Source organism: Aquarana catesbeiana, linkage group LG03 (assembly GCF_042186555.1).
Source record: "Aquarana catesbeiana isolate 2022-GZ linkage group LG03, ASM4218655v1, whole genome shotgun sequence".
In the NCBI taxonomy this organism is placed as follows: domain Eukaryota; kingdom Metazoa; phylum Chordata; class Amphibia; order Anura; family Ranidae; genus Aquarana; species Aquarana catesbeiana.
This window is the reverse complement of record NC_133326.1, coordinates 311,916,548-311,938,566: the sequence shown is the minus strand read 5'-3', so window position 1 is coordinate 311,938,566 and position 22,019 is coordinate 311,916,548. Positions and strand designations below refer to the sequence as shown.

Here is a 22,019-nt window from a genome sequence, read left to right as displayed (position 1 = left end):
CATGACACCCGGGAGGGAAAATGGTGAATTGGGCCCAATTTGGACATTTTCACTTAGGGATGTACTCACATTTGTTGCCAACGGTTTAGACATTAATGGCTGTTTGTTGAATTATTTTGAGGGGACAGCAAATTTACACTGTTATACAAGCTGTACACTCACTACTTTACACTGTAGCAAGGTGTCATTTCTTCAGTGTTGTCACATGAAAAGATATAGTAAAATATTTACAAAAATGTGAGGGGTGTACTCACTTCTGTGAGATACTGTATAATGTTTGGGGGTTCTACGTTTCTAGCAAAAAAAAAAAAGAAAGCCCCAAGCATTGATTGTTCCATAAATGAGGTCAGAATTGCACCCCCCCCCCCGGTAGGGAAGTGGTTAATAATCAGTCCTGGGGGATGGGGACACAATGGCAGGTGACACCTCCCCTCCCCCCTCACCCGCTGCCAGTTGCCGGTGTCCAGCTTGATGGCTCTGTTGACCAGTTTCATGGCTGTCTGCAGCGGCTTCAGAGCCCTGTCCCCAGCCATGACAGCGGGCGGACCAATAATAAACACAGAACCCACCCAGCTTCCGAAACAGGAGAGACTCCGCTCCGCTTCCTGGTGTCCTGTCGAGAAATGTCCTCCATCATATAGTGTCCGCCCTATACTGCACTTGCACAGTACGGAGGACAAAGGAGACAGCGAAAGTCTCTGAACATGAACAGCTGTTCATGAGCTCTACACAGCACCTCTACACAGTTCATTCTGTCACATACTCCCGCACGCTCCCGATGCTCGTACAACTCTGCAAGGGGCGGTGTGCCTACAGAATGGGCAGAGCTGATTACACAACTGAAGGAGTTTTACAATGATGGCCAGAGCTGATAAGGGCGGATAGTTCAATGTTACATACATAACACAAGCAGTGTAAACACGCCCCACAAAGATCTGCCCATTTGAGAAATCCACCCCCACGAACATCGGGAGCGTGTGACAGAATGTACTATTAATTGCGCAGGCGCCGTGTAGAGCTCATGAACAGCTGTTCATGTTCGGAGACTTTCGGCGCCTCCTTTGTTCTCCATACTGTGCAAGCGATGCGCCTTTTCAGTACAGGGCAGACACTATCTGATGGGGGGACCTTTCTCGTCAGAACACCGGCCGGAAAATAATCCGGGCGTACATAAACACGGTTCTGATTGGCCCAGGAAGAAGCCAGAAGCAGGAGAGAGAGTTGTGCGCAGCGCCACCTACTGGTTGGAGGACAGCATGACAGGGAGTAGTGAGATGAGAATAATGTCATTGCTGAGCATGTTAATTCTAATAAAAACTATTTTTAAATTTCAGTCTCAGGTGTACTGAAGTTAAAGTGGTTGTAAACACATTACAACCACTTTAACCTACAGGTAAGCCTAGATTAAGGCTTACCTGTAGGTGCAAGAAATATCTCCCAAACCTAAATGGTTTAGGAGATATTTGCAGAAATAGCGGCACCGATGTCTACGGCGCATGCGCCGTAGACATCGGGCGCAGGCGCACTGAGCGTGCCGTTTCTAACAGCGATCATGCCGTTAGTGGTGGCACTAGCGTGAATGCGCGGGAGTGACGTCATCGCGGCTCCGGCCAGTCACAGCGCTGGAGCAGCGATACCTGGAAGTCACGGGATAGATGGTGGCGTCGAAGGAGACGAACGAGGGCCGATGCAGGGGCTTCGATCTCAGGTAAGTAATTCATTATGAGCTAGTATGCTATTCATACTAGCTCATTATGCCTTTGTCTTGCAGGGTGTATTTTTTTTTCCAGAGGCTTTACTTCCTCTTTAACAATACTTACTTCCTCTTTAACAATAGCAATATGTTATATTCTCATATATATATATATATATATATATATATATATATATATATATATATATATATATATATATATATATATATATATATATATATATACACACACATACATACATACATATACATATATAAAGAAATATATATATTATTGAGATTTAGAGATTCGCAATAAAAATAAAATCAGAAAAACAGAAGATACTGTAGGGAAAATACAAGTAAAGATTTGTGTTTATCACATTATTATTATAATTATAATTTATATTATTTATATTATTATAAATTATATTATTATAGTAAATGATATGATTATAAATTATAATGATTATAAATTACAATTTAGATTATAATAAATTATAATTATAAATTATATTATAATAAATTATAATTATAAATTATATTATAATAAATTATAATTATACATTATAATTATTATAAATTACAAATTATAATTTAGATTATTAGAAATGATAATTTATTGCATTATTATTATGATTATTATTATTATGATTAGCCGTGGCGACAGTGCAATTCTTCCATTGCAAAAATTCTTCATGTACACCTACAGATTGCCCCAAAATGTTGCGCAGATCTGTGATTGGCTTACTCCTGTTGTCAGATATTTGCACAAATCTGGAAATTAGATTAGAGTCATTCCCTGAAATTCGAGTTTTGTCTCTCTATACTTAAGGCCAGTGGCGGCTGGTGGTATATTCTTTGGGGGGGGGGCAGCAAACAGTGAACCCCCCCCCCGGTCAGTCAGTTGGTTGGTTGGTTAGTGGGCAGCGCATTCCTCCAGGCGACAGATGGCAGCTTCCCCTGCGTCTCCTCCTCTGCATCGCAGTACATGCTTCCTGATTGGCTGGGAGGAGAATCAGGAAGACAATAGGAAATATTCATTTGCTATTGTCACACAAGTGGGTGGGCTCGGAGCACAGTGCTCTGCACTCTTTTGTGAAGCCCATTAGAGCCTCAGGCTCTAATCATGTGCTTAAAAAAAAAAAAAAAAACCCATTGGAATCCATGCATCCTGCATTTAGGTCAGGGAGCAGAATGCATGGATAGGGGGGCAGCACCCGTGCTCCCTGCATTACGGGCCGCCACTGCTTAAGGCCCGTGCACACAATAAGAAAATCAGAAGTAAAATTTTGCACTATGAGCGATCGGCCGATTATCTGATCGTTAGTCCGGTGCTTTTGACAGCTGATTCCAACTTTTTGGATGACAAAAAACCTGAAGGTGCATGCTATAAAAGTTTTAATCGTATGTGAACACAACGTAAGATTTTCGTTCAATTAGTACGGTTTTCATGCGAAAAAAAATGGTAAGAGCAAGACTACGCATGCTGGGAAATGTAAGAACACATAAAAAACAATTCAACTCATTACATCACTTCTGATGTTTTATTCTGCCGTATGAAAATTTTCATGTGTTGAGTAACCTCTTCACTTTTCATATGAGACTCGCATGCAACAAAAAACAGACAGTTATTCATCTGATAATCTGATCGCGTGTAGCAAGCTTTAGGCTGGCCATACATGTTTAATTCTCTTTATCAATTTTCCTTTAGACTTACCTTAAACTATGTAGTAGAAGGGCCTTCCTGATTGCATACAAAAGCTTTTTAGTTTGTTTGACCTCATATTATATGGTTTTTGGTAAATCTAAAGGAAACAAAAATCTAAAGGCAATTGTATAGTAGACATGTGCAGTTCGTTTCCTTCCGAATCGATACTCGGACTAATTTTTAATTATTCGGAGGAATCCGAATTACACATTGTACTGAAAGTTGGACAACAGTTGTCTGATGGAGCGTACTAATGGTCGGATTTTAGGCAAACAGTCTGTCATCACACAATTCCCTGCCGAAAATCCGATGGTTTGTATGAGGCTTTTGTGTTGCATTAACAAATGTGCAAAATTAAAAAAAAAAAGACCTTTATTTCTTTTCCAAACTTTGCAATGCTTTGTACCATACTCACAATTTTAGCATCATTTAAAAACAGGGAAAAAATATATAATCTTCACTTTTTATCTACAGTAACACTAGTTTTAATTAACACAAATTAAATAAAAAGTGTTTTAGTTTTGTTACATATTTTAGCCCATGGATTGCAGAGAATAAAAAAAAATGTTAGACAATATCACCAATAATCAAACAAAAGCTTTGTTTGTCCTCCCAAAAAACAATGTATGTATTATTTTTGTTATCTTAAGTAATGATAAAGTTATCACAGAATCGCTCTGGTCCATAAAAGGAGTACAGGTGTAAGAGCTAAGGTAGTTAATGTTTAGTGAAATAAGTAACTGCACTTCTAGGTGGTTTTGCATATGTATTCATGTAATGGTGAGGCTGGAAAAATTAGCATACATTCATGTTTTTTTTGGATTACAACAATTTTAGAAACAATTCATTTCACAACAAATAAAAGGGAAAAACACACAAGGACATTCCTCATAATCACAGTCAACATGTGCTATCACCGGAAGCAATCAAAAAAGTTCAATAGGGGCAACGAAAAATGTGTGCACAAGTTTTGTTCTTTTTTGTTTGTTTTTTTTAAATAAAAAGGCCTGCTTGTAATGCAGAAAATATATCCTGCTGCATCATACCAACTCTTAAGACAAGGATCATTACTCACGCTCCTTAAACATTACATATATTTTTTTTTTTCATGAATAAAATACTTTTTTTTTTCATGTAAAAGACTGATGCTATATGAAATAGGAAATCTTTTAGCAATGTGGTTTCTTTAGTACATCCATATAAAATGGGTGGGTCTATTTTTTTCAGAGATGTGAAAATGATCTGAATACAAAAATAAATCCTGTGGGTATTTGGATTCAATTGACACGTCTAGTATTCCACAGTAATTGCTTTAGTTCTAAGGTATTCATGGAGAGCCTCTTCACCTGTGTGACAAAAAAAGAAAAAAAAAAGACTTTTCAAGCTACAATGAAGCAACATTCATAATGTTTTCATAGTGATCACCTTCTATGCCAGATATTCTTATATTAAGTTTAAATTCAAAGTATTTTACTGGAATACATGCATCAGTTGTGGGCTCAGGGTTCTGACAATGCAACTCTATGAGGTTTAAATTATTGGATGTGTCATCTTTAAAGTGACACTAAACAATATCGATATTTCCAAATAATACATATTGTACATATCTACTACCTAATGGACCTGTAATCTATTTTCAATTATATAATTCCTTATTGTGGTTTTCTACCTACTTGTAATATCCTTTGTGAGCCTCCGAACCTCTTCCCTCTTGCTTCCATTTGTTTGGAACTAGTAGTGTGCAATAAATGCGGTTACATGCACTGCTCTATGCACACTACACACGCCATAGTCTCTGGTCCACCTTATGAGTGAGCAAGAGAAGGTGGCTTCATTGCTACCTACAGTGGGACCATGAGTAATTAATGTTGCTACCCTCTAACAGAAAGCCTGATTATAGCGGAAAAAAAAAAAACACAAAATGTTTTTTGAATGTTTGAATTCAGCCAGTGCACCCAACAGCAAACCGCTTGCTCTGCGGGCACTGGTCCGTGCTCGCTCCCAAGCCCCGCTCTATGAGTTCATAAGACATACAAAGCCGTGACTTGGCCCTACCTTCTGCTCTCTCCTCATTGGCTCACTGCCTGTGATTGACAGTAGCAGGAGCCAATGGCTCCCCCTGCTGTCTCAACCAATGAGGAGAGGGAGTCCCGGGACAGCCGAGGCTTTCGTGCACAAGCTCAGGTGAGTTTTGGGGGGGCTGGGGGGGGGGGTGCACACAGAAGATTTTTTACTTTCATGCATAGAATGCATGAAGTTAAAAAACCTAAAGCTTTTAAAACCACTTTAACCTATTGTGGCAGTATTAGTCCCTGCCACTGTGAAAATGTAGGTGAAAACAACACAGGGTTCTCAAAAATACAGTTTGAGGGGCTCCAAAATGTCATTTCTGAGTGGGAAAAGGTGGTTCTTCATCTCGCTCTCTGGGTTTTGTAATTTCCGAACCAGGGTTTTGAGCTCAGAGATTTCAAAGTGATTTAGGAGGGAAGGAGTCTCCAATCCTGTGTCTGGGTCTTGTCAGAAACCAGCAGGCTGAGTGTGCAGGTATTCATAATCTTTAGAATCAAGGACCTGACAACAGTTCGGGGCTCCACCCGAGAGGTCTCTGCATGGGGTCAGGAGGACTCCAATCCTTCAGTCAGAAAGGTTGTATGGGGCAACCAAAGCTTGTATGTCTGCACAGTGCAGGTGCAACCAGTGATGGAGCTGGAAAAGAGTCTGCCATTGACTCCCCCAGATGTTCTGCTCCTAGAATCTACGATGCATGCACTTTCTTAGCCCTAAAATGCCCCTCTCAAGGTCATCCTCCACTATGGCCTGCAAGCCACACAGTGATCTACCATTTCTGCTCTGACAGTAAAATTTACATGTTTTTCAGTTTTAAAAAAATTATTGTAACGGGCAGGGGCAAGGAAGTACTGTGATGGAACTATAGGTTGCCATATGTATATTGAGCACCCAGGGCCAGAAAGAAGTATCTTAAATGTACCTGCGTTCACCTGTTGAACTTGAGTAACTGATGAACCTGTGCAATTGTGCTGCATTCTAGGACAGTGGGTGGCGAGGGAAATAGCATGTGATAATCACATAACAAGAAGATATATTTGTTATGTGACCACATTTTCCTGCACCTCATTTAGTATTTAAGAAGATAGATATCAGAGTGATATATACAGGCAGATTATCTGCAGATTACTGTAGATCTAATCGTTCAATTAATGATCAAACATATTCATATATTCAAAGATATGTTCTAAATAATTTAACATACACAGATGCTGTTCATAATAAACCAAAATATTACCCAAGTCCTTGCCAAAGCCTGATTGTTTGAATCCTCCAAACGGTACAGCAACATCAGTTTTGTTGTAGGTGTTGACAAATACAGTTCCGGCTTCCAGCTTCTCACTCACGTACATGGCTTTACTGACGTCTTTTGTGAAGACTCCAGATGCTAGCCCATATTCTGTGCTATTGGCTCGTGCGAGAACACCTTCAATATCACTGCATGAGCAAAACAAAAGAAATGGAAATTAATAATTCTGTAGTTAATGAAATCCTGACTTGCTCTAACCAGTAAAATACTTAAAGTGGAGCTCCAGTCATTTTGTATTTATTAAAAGTTACAAAAACTGTAGCTGCTGACTTTTACCCACTTAAGGACTGCACCATGTACATATACTGCAGCAGGGCAGCCCTTAAGCACAAAATCACATATCTGTACGTGATTTCTTCCATCGGCTCTGGCGCATGCGCGCACGCCGCCGGAGCCGCACTCTCGCTGTGATTGGACACAGAGGGAGCCAATCACTGGGTCCAGCGGCCGCCGGCCACCCGCGATCATTCACTGAGACAGAACGGCAGTCTGTCTTTGTAAACAAGGCAGACCATCGTTCTGTCAGACAGGAAGAGAGATTTGTCCGCCGCAATGTTGCGCTCCTGCTAAAAACCGCTGATCGCCGCCATTACTAGTAAAAACAAAAAAACCCCCCAAAAAGTCCATAAATCTATCCCATAGTTTGTAGACTCTATAACTTTTGTGCAAACCAATCAATATACACTTATTGCAATTTATTTTTACCAAAAATTTGTAGGAGAATACAAATTGTCCTAAACTGATGAAGAAAACGGAAAATTGTATACTCACCTTTCCGTAATTTTCCTTTCCTGACGCCTCTCCATGGCAGCACACACTGGGTTGTGACTCCGCTCCCACAACCTGACAGGATTGGTTAGCTATAAATTTGAAGGGGAGACACCCCGCTGCATTCTCTGTAAATATATCACCATAAAACGGGATGGGAATCTGTGTGCTGCCATGGAGAGGCGTAAGGAAAGGAAAATTACGGAAAGGTGAGTATACAATTTTCCGTTTTCCTGACGCCTCCATGGCAGCACACACTGGGAAATAACTCGCCAGTCGGGTGGGTACAAGAAAATAATATTTATTCCTTATAATGGAAGAATTGGCTCTAACAACAGATGTACCGAAGTCTGCCATAGCCAAGTGAGCAGAATCTACTCTATAGTGAGAAATGAAAGTATGTCTGGAGGACCAAGTTGCTGCTTTGCAAATCGTCTCTGGTGAAACCCTGCAATACGCTGCCCAGGAGGTAGCCACTGCCCTGGCCGAGTGAGCCTTGATGCCTTCAGGAATTGCCATATGATGCATGGAGTATGCCTTCTTGATGGACTTGACTAACCAGGAGGCGATAGTACGTGAAGTAGCCGCTTGACCTCGTCTGTTTCCATGTGGAATGACCATGAGGGTATCCGTCTTCCTAAAAGAATTTGTAGCCGCCAGGTAACTAATGATGGTAGTTTTAACATCCAGAGGATGAGGTTCACCCTGATCATTAGTGAAGGATGGTAAGACAATATCTTGATTGTAGTGGAAGGAAGTTGCTACCTTCGGGATGAAGTGGTCTGAAGGTCTTAGTACTACCTTATCAGGGAAGAATACTAAGTAAGTTTCTGATGCCATCAGTGCTTGGATTTCAGATACCCTCTTTGCTGATGTAATTGCAATGAGAAAAGACAGTTTTAGAATCAGATCCCACAGAGATATTGATTCAGATGGAGTAAAAGGAGGATTGGTGAAGGCATCGAGAACTACTGGGAGATCCAATGATGGAAAAACTGGTTTCTTAGGAGGTTTGATTTTTAGGCAGGCTCTCAGGAATTGGATAACCAGCGGATGTAATGCCCATCTGGTGCCTGTTTTGGCCGACAAGGCGGATACTTGTACCTTAAGGGTACTTGAACTTAGACCTTTGTTGATTCCTGACTGGAGGAACTCTAGGATTTGAGAAGGTTCTGGAGCAATAGGATCCCATCCCTTCTGCTGCGCCATTGTAAAGAATTTGTTCCAAATTCTTGTATAGGTGGTGTTGGTGGTACTTTTCCTGGCTTGCATCAGAGTTGATATTACTTCCTGTGAGCAGCCTTGTTCCCTTAACCTAACCCTTTCAACTTCCATGCCATCAGATGCAACTTCTCTGGAGCTGGATGTAGAAATTGGCCTTGAAATAGCAAATCCGGAGTTACTGGAAGAAGGATTGGAGGTTGAAGGCTGAGCTGCAATAGGGTCGTGAACCATGGTCTTCTCGGCCAAAAAGTGATTACCGCGATTACCGTGGCTGAAGATCTCCGAAGCCTGGACAGGAATCTCGCAATTAACGGAGTTGGCAGGAATATGTACCCCAACTTGAAGTTCCATGGGTGAATTAGACAATCTATCCCTTCGGCTGAAGGGAAAGATGCTCTAGACAGAAACCTCCGACACTTCGTATTCGCAGGAGTGGCTGCTAAGTCGATCTCTGGCACTCCCCATGTCTCCGTAAGAAGAGAAAAGGCATGGAGACACTCAGGTACCATTCATTGTTCGAAAGAGTCTCTCGACTCAGGTAATCGGCTAACATGTTCTGTGCCGCAGGAACAAATATTGCTTTTAAGTCTGCTAGGTGTGCCTGTGCCATTCCAAGATAGGACGGACTTCCTCCATCAGTGTGAGACTCTTGGTACCCCCTTGCCTCTGGATGTAGGACACTGCCACCTTGTTGTCCATCCGAATAAGCACGTTCTTCCCTCTGAGGACTGGTGCAAATGCCATGAGGGCCTGGAAGACTGCCCTGAGTTCCAGTATATTCGATACTATATCCTGGGCTCGGAACTGCCATCGGCCCTGTGCTGCTTGATCTTGACAGTGAGCTCCCCAGCCGCTCTGACAGGCATCCGAGGTGACTATTATCGGATCTGGGGGAACTATCAGCTTGTATTTCCTGAGGTTGGTCAAGTGTGTCCACCACCACACTGATTGCTTCATTGGTCTGGAGATGGTAATGGTCTGACGCATCGATACTCCATCCCACTGCCTCAGAAAGGAGTTTTGCAGGACTCTCATGTGCCATTGTGACCACTGCACCATGGGCAGGGTTGCAGCCATGGACCCTAGCACACTCAAGCAGGTTCTGGCTGGAAGATGCTTCGCTGATAGTAATCTCTGCATCTTCTGTACTAGAGGCTGAATCTTCTCCTGAGGGAGTTGTACCCTGTTCAATTTGGTGTTCAGATCCGCTCCCAGGAATACCATGTTTTGTGTGGGTTGTAGACTGCTCTTTTTCCATTCCTGAAGTCCTGGAGAGTTGTGAGTAAGATTCTCTGATGACATAGCAAGGTTTCTTGATCTTCTGCCAAGAGCAGGATGTCGTCCAAATAATGGTGGACTCGCAGACCCTTTTCCCTGAGGAATGCAACCAAGGGTAGGAGGACCTTGGTGAATGTCCTGGGAGCCGACGAGATGCCGAAAGGAAGGCACTGGAATTGGCTTTTGTTGATGGCAAATCGGAGGAATTTTTGAAAGGCGGGATGAATTGGAATATGTGGGTAAGCGTCCGATAAATCTACTGAGAGCATCCAGTCGCCCAGGTTCACTGCCAGAAGTATGGACTGCAGATTTTTTAAATCCAATACAGGGCGTAAGTCTCCGGTCTTCTTCTTTACCAAAAATAGTGGGGAATAGAACCCCCTCCCCTTTTGATCTGATGGAACCTCCAGGATTGCCCCTTTCTCCTTCAATTCCACTATATATTTTAATAGTAACTTTCTCTTGATTAGTGAAGATGGCAGTCTTGTTGATTGGAAGTGATTTTTCTAAAGTTTGCCCATAAACTTCCACTTGTGTCCAAATTTGATTGTGGAAAGAGTCCACGTGTCCTTTATATGGCTTGACCAAATCTGTACGAAGTCCTTGAGCCTGGCGCCCACCTGTACTGGGTGGGCAGGCGAACCTTCAAAAAGACTTCTGCTGCTCCCCTGCCGGGGTAGGCTTGGACTTCTGCATCCTTAGGAAGGAAGGTCTTGTGTTTTTCCAGTCTCTTCTAAACTCCCTACCGGGACGGTAGGATCTAGCTTCCCTATATTTCTCAGGAAGGTTGCGCCTGAAGGACGGACCCTTTTGGGCCTTGGGTCTCCTGTCTGAGGGAATTAATCCCGACTTCCCTCCTGTTACCTTCGAGATAGCGGTGTCCAATTTAGACCCGAACAGGTTTGAGCCATCATATGGAATTCTGCACCAGTTTGTTTTAGATGCAGTATCGGCCATCCATGGTTTCAGCCACAGAGCCCTTCTTGCCGTGACTGAGGCTAGCATTGATCTCGCCGAGGATCTTATAATATCCACTGAAGCTTCTGCCACGAAGTCACCTGCCAACTTGATCTCCTGAAGAGAAGATATTATTCTGTCTACTTCAGTACCGTCTTGCAGATCTTTCTCCACCCTGGTTGCCCAACCTGATATGGCTTTAGCCACTGCTTCTGTGGTAATTGCTGGTCTGCACGCACCCCCAGCAGTGGAGTATGCTTTCTTTAATTCCAGATCCAATTTCCGATCCAGAACATCCCGAAAGGAAACCGCGTCTTCAATAGGCAGAGTGACATGCCGTGCAAGACGCATCAAGGAGGAGTCAACTACTGGGGCGTTCATCAATGAATTGACTTTTGACTCCTTCAGAGGATACATCTTTGTCAGTCTGTTGGTGAGACTGGTCCGCCTATCAGATCTTTCCCACTCATCTTTAATTAGATCCTCCAGTTCACCTATAAAAGGAAAATTCTCTGGTTCTTAGCTTAAATTTGGGAAAGATTTCCGAACTTTCTGTGGTTCCACTTTATCTTCTTCCCAGCCTATCGCTTCTTTAACTGACTTTGCGAAAGGCTGTACAAGGGAGAAATCAAAACCTGCTGACATGTCCTGATCCTCATCTCCTGAGGAGGGTTCTGATGCCTGGGGTTGATGGTCGTCCGCTACCGATGTGCTGGGCGTAGGCCTATCCATTAGTGGTGCCCTTGTCTCCCTTATGGATTCCCGCACAGATTCTCTTATGAGCTCCGTAGCCACTCTTGCGTCTAGTTCTTTGTCCTTTGCTGCTTCATTGAAGCAGGATCTGCAGACTAGTTTATCTGGCAAGGCCGGCGCGCCGCATACCCAGCAAGCGTTTGGGTATGGCGGTGTGATGAAGGTGACCGTCTGCGGTGTGACCGACTATGACGTGAGCGGCTATGTCTTCGGTGGCGGGAAGAAGATCTTGAACGGCTTCTGCGAGACTTCTTGCTTGACGCATGACTTGATCTCCCTTCACGCCTGGAACTTGCGGCTCTTGACCTGGTAGGGCTGCCAAAAACGCAGTTTTAGTGGTTGGTTCTCTTTTTCTCTCCCCTTCTTCAATACTTACCAATGACGGATGGCCTCTTATCTCGTTTGCTGATGGTGGTCTGCGCGGGCAGTGGTCTCCATAGTGATAGTGACAGTAAGACTGAAGAGTAATAAGAGAAAAAAATTTTTTTTTTTTTTTTAAATTCCCTTACTTTTTTTTTTTTTTTTTAAAAGGCTGTAGACAGTCTAAATCAGATGATTCAACTTACCTGGGCTTGCTGAGTTGTTTTCTGGCAAAGCAGTGGAACGCAAAGCGAAATCCAGCTATTTGTAAGAATCCTCAGCAAAAAAACACAGAAATGCCTGTGTTTTTAAATTTGGCGCCGCCGTCGGGGCAAAATGACGCTCCCGCACATGCGCAGAGCGACCAGAACGCCTCTACGCCATCTTGGAGAAGGGCATAACCTTGCCAAGGCAGAACCTAGTGAGGCCAATTGCAGAGCAGAGGAGGCGGCGGCGGCGGCCATGACGGTTCCACAGCGGTGGACAGCAAGCGCCAGCAAGCCCCCTAAGCAGGAGAAACATACCTATATTGACAGGAACAAAGGTACAGGCAAAAAAATAAAGGAGATCACTGCAAAATATGAAGCTTCTTTAAAACTTACTGTGCCAGATGTCCACACGCCCCCTGAGACCACCAGACCGGGGGTTCCCTCCATAGAAGCTCCTTTAGAGACTGTACAGGAGGGACTTCCAAACAGGAGAGGCTTGAACCTGCTGGGGCGAGTGCGGTAAGAGGCTTTTTCTTTAATCTTGACAACAGGAGCAAGCTTGCTTATCCCAATCTGTCAGGTGAGGATAAAAAAGAGAATGCAGCGGGGTGTCTCCCCTTCAAATTTATAGCTAACCAATCCTGTCAGGTTGTGGGGGCGGAGTCACAACTCAGTGTGTGCTGCCATGGAGGCGTCATGAAATTAGATTTTTAAACAGTTTTTATTGGATGTGTTTTATAGTAGAAAGTAAATAATATATTTTTTTTTTCAAAATTGTCTGTCTTTTTGTTTATAGCGCAAAAAAATAAATAAATAAAAACCGAAGTGATCAAATACCACCAAAAATAAAAACTCTATTTGTGGGAAAAAAAGGACATCAATTTTATTTGGGTACAGCCTCGCACAACCGCGCAATTGTCAGTTAAAGTATTGCAGTGCCGTATCGCATAAAATGACCTGGTCAGGAAGGGGGTAAAACCTTCCAGAGCTGAAGTGGTTAATAAACAAACACTCACCTGTCTCAGGATCCAGCGATGTGATCACCCGAACCGTCGCTTCTCTCCCTCTTCTCTCCCCAGCGCCATGTTTTCCAACTGTGGGCACCGAGTTGTGACAGCTTGCAGCTTCACAGACGGGTGTGCACTGTGCATGTGCAAGTCGCGCTGCGCCTGCAGAATGGCCTGGCAGTCTTTTTGGACCTGTGATGTGTCCCAGTAGACAGCAGGGAGGGAGAAGAAGAGGAGAGCTTCCACTTCGATCGCCTAGATCGGTGGTTCTCAACCCTGTCCTCAAGTACCCCCAACAGGCCATGTTTTGGGAATTTCTCTTAGATAAAATACTGTAACTGTCCAAAATACCAAGCCATTGACTCTGATGGCCTGTTAGGGGTACTTGAAGACAGGGTTGAGAACCACTGGCCTAGATGATCCGAGCGGAAGTGGGAGCAGATACCTGTCAAAACTAGGTACCCGCTCCCCCCCCAAAAAAATGAAATGCCAAATGTAACAGGGCAGGGAGGAGGAGTGCTAAGCTGAACTTCCCCTTGGGTGAAGCTCCACTTTAAACAGTAAATAAATGATCATGTACTGTAAATTCACAGCGATAAATTCTATAATATTCAGAACTAAAGTGTTTTAAAGTGTTTTGTACTGTAAGCTGTCTTCCAATAAACGGAGACCATGTACGTAGACATTGTTGCTTTTCCCTGTAGGAAAGGGGACAATCTATAAATTACATGTGTAAAATATGAAAACACTTGTGAAAAAGGATCCTCTGTAATAGACAGGCCCAGCTATGTCAGGCAAATAAATAATTGTTCAATGTTATAGTATAAACTTAAACTTTACCCATAACAACTTGATGAAAATAATGTTCTTTAGCAAGGAACATACATTCCAAATTAATAACTATGCTACCAAAATTAGTATGTGCTGTAAATTGCCTCCAGGATTGCTAGTGTTTCTTCTTACTGGAGGATGCCATTTTGCGGAAGCCCAGAGCCCCAGCAGTAAATCATAGAGCAGAACTAAGCCTGTCAATGTAATAGTTTCAAAAAACAGTTACATTCCTGGAATGCTGGGGTTGCTAACAGTCACATGTGTTTGTGTCCCCAACCAAACTGTCAAACCATCAAATGGCTGGTGTCATAACTGATCACATGTGATCACAAGCTTCCTTGGCTGTAAAGGATAGGAGAGTTTAATTATGCTTTAAGGCCCCTTTCACACTTGTGCGATCTGAAATTTGTGCGATTTTGACGCAACTTGAAGCAATCGTGTCTATGGACCTCAAGTTACATCAAAGTCAGACCAAGGTAGTGCAGGGACTACTTTGAAGTCGCTGCTACTTAAATTCACACATATATAAATGGTACTCATTGGAAATCATGGGGTACAACTTGTCATGTGACTTTGTAGTCCCAAGTCGCAGGTCAAGTCGCACAAGTGTGAAAGGGGCCTAAGGCTGCCAGCAGATCAGCCTCTACAAACTCAGCAGTGCCTAAAAATGCCTAAAAATGGAGAGCAACTGAGCATGTGCAGAGCAGGGTGAGACAGTGTATTACTGGATTATAAACAGTATAGATACTTATTTTTAATGTTTTACATAGCTATACCTGCAAAAGGGGCCATCCTGAAGTGATCTAGCAGGACTTAGTTTTCTGACTAAAGTTCCACTTTAACTTATAAAAGGTGAAATCAGGTTGCTTTTTGGATAAGTACCCTTTGCACATGGCTATATGAACTTCCTTAATCCATAACCCTAATAAAGTGGACCTATTTTCAAATGTCAACATAAAGTTTTCTTGAGAAGTCTTGCTAGGATGAATAGATAAATAGCCCTAGCAGAGCTTAATTGCTACCTTTCATGGAGAAAATGGATCATTCCAGTGATGTTCATATAACCAAATGCCTAGACATTTAGACACATGTTCTGATGTCACTGAGTCTATAGATGTGCACAAGCAATTCAGCCCTTTTATTTTTTCTTATCCATTCCAGCAAAACCGTTAATGTTACTTTATTTTAATGTATACTGTTTATATGAATGCTTACATTTGTGGAACTGTCACAGAAAAACAAACACAAAAAAAAAATCCAAAATTTAAATAAAACATACCCATCCCTAAACTTAGAGATAACCATTACTGGCCCAAAAGATTCTTCCTGGGCAATATACATGTGGTCTTCTACATTTGTAAATACAGTTGGCTCCATAAAGAATCCTAAAAAATATTAAAGGGTATCATTTTTATCATTTACATAGATGAATACAGTCACATGTGGATGAATACATTCATAGCAACATTCATATCAATGCTCATTTCATATACAGTAAATATTTATTCAATAAAGAGAACTGTATGTAAAGCAAAACTTTTTTTTAGTTTTGCATGGAGTAGGGTTGGGTTAAAATGGGGATTTCTCTCCACTCCTTTTATTTGTAACAATGGTCATCAGTACAAGTAGAGGGTGAATCTAACAAAGACACCGAAAAAAGTGGAAGATTATCTAACCCTTTCCCACTCTATCCAAAAGTAAAAGATTTATCATAATCATACAGTACAGGACACTGGTTGAGTATTCATAGACCCTTGGTTATAGGCTCCTACCTTCAGGTAAATGGACACTGGCAAGCTTCTAAGGATACGCCCCGTGGGTGCCTCCTCTAAAACTCTACCCTGTTTTATGAGTTCTCCGTTTTTTGCGAGTGTTCTAAGGTGATGGACCTCTTCTCCCTTACAGGTAAATCACTCTTAGCTTAACTAGTTTATTATTTGATCTGACTCTGCAATTAACTTCTTCGCTTTCTTCTAATACCACAATACCAGCAGTGGATCCAGATCAGTTAAACCTTGGTACCTGGATCACACGCTGGGTGAACAGCCTGTAATGTTGCTTCAGACACTGGATCCTGCACGGTTGCTCACCTTGGCACTTTGTGCAATGCGTGTAGTCAGCTGTAAAGTGCCATACAAGTCCAGGGCTGTGGTCCATCTCCATGAAACCCAGACCCTGAAGACCTCTTCAGGGTATGCCTAACGTGACAGGTGAAACCTGGACTCAATATAAGGTCCAGCATCGTGGACAGGTAAGACAGAGTGAACTTGTATCTCTGTTACTGTAAAAACAGGGGCAATGTTCGGAGTGTATTCCCTTTGCAGTGCAAACTTTTCAATCTTGGTGCAAAAATTCAACCACTCAGAGCTCAGTCTCCAGTAAATGACCAGGTGTTATATCATACCACTGGCTGCATACTTTATCGCCACTGTTGCCCAGGTACTCAGGTGCTGCGTCCCGCCCTTTCACCACAAAGACTTTGCTACAGGATGGTCTACACCAGGGAGGGCGTTGCTACAGGGCGGTCTATGCCTGGGTTGTTGCTACTCCTTCCAGACATGTTCAACCTGTATTCTGCATCCTACTGCATGAGTTACCTCCCAAGGAATACCCCTACCCATAGCTATGGCGAAAACCAGGTGAAAGGGAGCCATGGCAAAATCTCAGGAGAATATTCGCTTCGCTGAAGGCCCACACAACACTCAACCTCAGAGTGATGACGCTTTCCTTTCATTGGAGCAGGAGTCTCTGCATCCAACTCTAGTTCCATTTCAGGCATGCAACAAGTGGCCTACCTTACAAGGATAGATTTTTCTGCATTAATACCACAGTTCCTCAGACAACTAACTGCTTTTTTTTAACAAGAAGCATCTTTTTTTAAAATTACAAAAAAATACAAGCAGTGTACAAAGCACATTGGACATCAAAACCATAACAAAAGGATTGCAAGCAGTTAGGAGAATATGGAACATCCGAAGAAACAAATTAACAACTCACACAATACATGGCCAGAAAATGTAGCCATAGTTACAAGCTGCGCTGTATGAAAAGAGGCAAAGAAATGGGGGGGGGAGGATAAAACTTAGGAAGGGGGAGGGTGGACAAAAGAATATGGGCAGGGGGCAGAAGGGGAAAAGGGATAAAACCAAATACAACCCAAGAGAAGGAGGACACAGTAAAGGTATACCAGAGCATGGATACATGCAAATCAAGGCACAACATCTTGCCTAGGGGGATGAGGTAACGTCCCCCATAGAACCCCAAACATCTATCCAACCTGACCAAATTTTATCAAATTTTCTCGGGCAGTTCCGATTAAAATAGGTAATCTTATATAGTGGTAGAACTGAGTTTATAAGAGTGCGCCAATTGGATACTGTTGGTGGAGTAGCAGCTTTCCAGCGGAGAAATATCTCCCTCCATGCATAGAAGGTGGTATTACATACAAATAATTTAATATAGCGACCCAAACACTGATAATCAAAAGCATTTAACAACATTGAGTTGGGATCCACATTTGGGGCAGGACACGGGTGTAGAGGGGCAGCTAGCCGTTAACCTTTTAGGAGTAAAATAGGCCCTATGCAAGAATTTGAGTTGAAGGAAGCGATCCCTGGCTGAGACCAAAGTAGTAACATAGGAGGACAGACAATCCTCCCACTCATCATCCGTGAGACTAGGATGGTCCGCCTGCCATTTACCAAGGGTTCTGGCTAGTTTGGTAGTAGGAGCCATAGAAAGGCGAAGGTATTAGGAGGATAAACAACTAACATCTTTAATACAGCCATCTCTGTCCAGGGCTGCAAAATTCCAAACTCCTTTTCCAACTCCTCTGTCTTTACTGGATCCTGATATGCCTGGCCTAGAAGAGGTGGACAAAGAGGACCTGGAGGAAGTTAGAGGAGGTAGTGAAAGATTTCTTACCCCCATACACCTATACACCTGAAGCTGCAGCATCATGCAACATGTTTGCTAATGTGGATATGCTGACTTCTGCTGTGTGCTGCGTGCCTCAGCACTGTCACACTTGATTCTCCTCCATCTCATCATGCTCCTTTGGGTACAAAGAGACCTTCAAAATCTATAAAGACATGACCATTTTGGACAAGTTCATAACCAAATAAAATGTGCAATCTATGATGATTGGGTCACTCCAAAAAAACTTTTCACCCCTCTGAAAATCATTCCTGACCTCCATGCAGTGGAGAAAGAGTTCACTAAAAGCAATCTGTTGATCCTACCATCTCAGTCTTAAACAAACACCTCACTATACCGCATAAAGATGTTCCTTCATCAAGTTTGAGACACTTCTAAAGGCTCTCTTTTACACTTACAGATCCAACTCTGCAACCATCTGTCCCTGTCTGTCAAACTGCATCTGCTCCCAGAGTGTTCATAAAGAACCTAGCACCTCATCTTGCCCTTCTCAGAACCCAGGACATCCAGGTAACAGGAAAACCTCCTCCTGAAGGACTTGTGTGCCTTCCAGTTGTCTGAAAACATCCACAGGACAATTCAGATGCTCCAGGCTTTTGGTTGGGGGATCATTTCCAAAAATCAAGACATGACTGTTAGGCCTCATGCACACTGGACGTTTTTACAGCTGCTGTTTTTGGCTTCAGACATTTTTTTTCTACAGTCAATAAACTCTTCAGCATGTTATCCTATGTGTACATGCACGCATAGGCTGTTATCAACTGTTTTTGCCTGGGGTGTTTTTTGGCTGTAAAAAAAACCCAAAACTAGTGGGTTCTGAGAGGAGTTTTTCATCTGTAAAAACACTATAACGTAAAAAAACGCAGATAAATGCCAATAAACACTCAAAAATGTGGCTCACCAGTGGTTTTTAACGTTTTTATCCCTTACTAATAGCAGAGAGGTGGTTTCTGTCTAAAAAACGCAAAAAAACGCAAACGCTAAAAAACGCTAGAGAACTCACTACAAAGCTCCTGATGTTTTAATTAAGTTTTTAGAACATCCAGTGTGCATGAAGCCTTAAATCCCAGGTTTTAAGAGACAAAGGGGTCTCTGAGTTTGTCTTTCCCACCTTGCTAAAAGCAAAAAAAGGACACTTCCAGAAGAATCTACTATTGTACCTGGAAATCCTTCTTTAACTGGTGTAAAAACAGACACTTCAATCCCAGAGATGACTCTGTGCACTGCATTTTGGTCTTCCCACAATCAGGGGTTGACCAGAATTTGACCTTAAGCACTCTTAAAGGACATGTTTTTTTTGTTTTTTTTTTTTAAACTCTGGCTTTGCTCTCCCTTATTAAAAACTTTATTTAACATGTATCTTGCATCAAGACCCGTCTTGTAGCACCCTGTGCTCCTTGGGATCTGAAAATGGTTCTCTCTGCCCTGCAGAAAACACTCTTTGCACTAATCAAGGATATTCCCTTTAAAATGACCTTTCCTGTCAGGTGGCCTTTTTGGTCCCTATCTCATCTGTCAAAACTGTCTTTGGGTTGGCAGCTCTCTCTTATTAGGCTCCATGCACACAGGCTTAAAAAACGTTGCTTCTACAGGAGTTTTGTGTTCTGCCTGTAGATGAAGCTCAATGTTATCCTATGTACCCATGCACATTAAGACGATTTTGAGCTCAACATTTAGAGGCAGGAAAAAAAAACCTTCTGGTTCGCGTTTCTGATTGGAGCTTAATGGCAGAAAAAACATAAAACTCACCTAAACTCGTCTAAACTTTGTACAAAAAATGCTCTATATGAAGGTTTTTTACTGCCAATAGAACAGACATTTTTTTAAGCACAGTGTGCATGGAGCCTATGGAGCCATTCCTCAGACTTCACAATGACAAGTCCTCACAAGGGACATCCAGCTTCCAAGTTCACTATCGCTTGATGGATAAGATCCGATTGTTAGAGATTATACACTCTCATAGAAAAATCTCTTTCTGCGCTTTAAAGTGCCCACTCCAACAGGTCGGTGGAAGTTTCCTGGGCATTCTGGCAACAGGCCTCTGTAGCCCAGCTTTGTAAGGTTGCCAACTGGTCCTTTTTTCCTATCTTTTCAAAGTTCTACCAGATGAATGTCTGGTCTTCTGCAGATGCAGTTTTTGGCCGCAAGGTTCTTGCGCAGGCACTCTGAAATTGGGAAAATAAGGAAAAAGGAGCGGCGCGGATAGGAGTGTAGCGTTTTTAAAAGGCTTATTGAGTTGTAATCAGCTCACATGTTAGTAGAAGTAAAAAGGCACATAATATGGCAAGCCACATGTGGCTCTGTCTGTCCATGTAGCTGTACTGTAGCGACCGCCAGTCCCAGCCCTTCCGCTGGAATCCAAGGCTCTGAGGCTGGAGGTGATCTGCAGGGCGGGTGGTTACAGCATCATCTGTGACAGGCAGGGGACATGTCAGAGCGCACATTCAGAGCATGATTGCTCCTTTGTCAGGCATGATGAAGGAGCATGCATGCTCTGAACGCACGCTCTGACATCAGGCATGACGTAGGAGCACTCATGCTCCGAATGCGCGCTCAGACACGCCCCCTGCCCGTCACAGATGATGCTGTAACCACCCGCCCTGCAGATCACTTCCAGCCTCGGAGCCTTGGATACTACCAGAGCAGCCGGGACTGGCGATCGCTACAGTACAGCAACATGGATAGACAGAGACACACGTGGCTTACCATATTATGTGCCTTTTTACTTCTACTAACATGTGAGTTGATTATCACTCAACAAACCTGATTGCCTTTTAAAAACGCTGCACACAGATCGTGCCACTCTTTTTTCTTCTCTTTCACAAATTACAGAGTCTCCTTCTACTCTGACAGCTGGCTGCCAAGACTGTGACCTACTGGGAACCTATGCATTAGGTTCTGTTCCAGTAGCATATGGGCTCCTCAGTACAAAAGGACTCTCTGATTTATCACTATAGTTTTAACAACTTCAGCCCCAGAAGGATTTACCCCCTTCCTGACCAGAGCACTTTTTACAATTTGGCACTTGGCTGCTTTAACTGGTAATTGTGCGGTCATGCAATGCTGTACCCAAGCGAAATTTGCATCTTTTTTTCCCCCCACAAATAGAGCTTTCTTTTGGTGGTATTTGATCACCTCTGCGATTTTTATTTTTTGCAATATAAACGAAAAAAAGACCAAACATTTGGAAAAAAAATTACATTTTCTACTTTTTGCTATACAAAAAAAAACAAACTAAATTTTAGTCATAAATTTAGGCCAAAAAGCATTTAGCCACCTGTCTCGGGTAAAAAAAAATTCAAGCGTATATTTATTGGTTTGCGCAAAAGTTATAGCGTCTACAAACTAGGGTACATTTTCTGGAATTTACGCAGCTTTTAGTTTATGAGTGCCATCTCATTTCTTGAGGTGCTAAAATGGCAGGGCAGTACAACCCCCCCCCACCACCACCACCACCAAATGACCCCATTTTGGAAAGTACATTGAATATTTTATTTTTTTGTCACAAGTGATTTAAAAATGACAAAAACACTGAAATTATATATTGCTCAAACTATTACAAAATACATTCTGCTCCTTCTGAGTACGAGGATACCACATATGTAGGACTTTTTGGCAGTCTAGCCGCGTATAGGACCCCGAAAACCAAGCACCACCTTCAGGATTTCTAAGATTGTAAATTTTTGTTTTCACTCCTCACTACCTATCACAGTTTGGGAGGCCATAAAATGCCCAGATAGCACAACCCCCCCCCCCCCAAATGACCCCATTTTGGAAAGTAGACACCCCAAGTTATTTGCTGAGAGGCATGTTGAGTCCATGGTAAATTTTATATTTTGCCACAAGTTTCAGGAAAATTACAATAATTTTAATTTTTTTTTATTTTTCAGAAAGTAGTCAATAAATTATATATTGC

General features: G+C 42.5%; 1 protein-coding gene across 1 annotated transcript in view; it reads right to left on the bottom strand.

Annotated features, from left to right (window-relative positions):
* Nucleotides 1-3,218: 3,218 nt before the first annotated feature.
* Nucleotides 3,219-22,019, bottom strand: part of ALDH1L2 (aldehyde dehydrogenase 1 family member L2) — a 101,381-nt gene continuing 82,580 nt past the window's right edge. The window contains exons 21-23 of the mRNA XM_073620283.1: nt 15,447-15,552; nt 6,709-6,908; nt 3,219-4,750 (exon numbers count right to left, since the gene is read on the bottom strand). Of these exons, the coding sequence (XP_073476384.1) occupies nt 4,695-4,750; nt 6,709-6,908; nt 15,447-15,552 (362 nt within the window). The 3' untranslated portion in view covers nt 3,219-4,694. The remainder of the gene's footprint in view (nt 4,751-6,708; nt 6,909-15,446; nt 15,553-22,019) is intronic.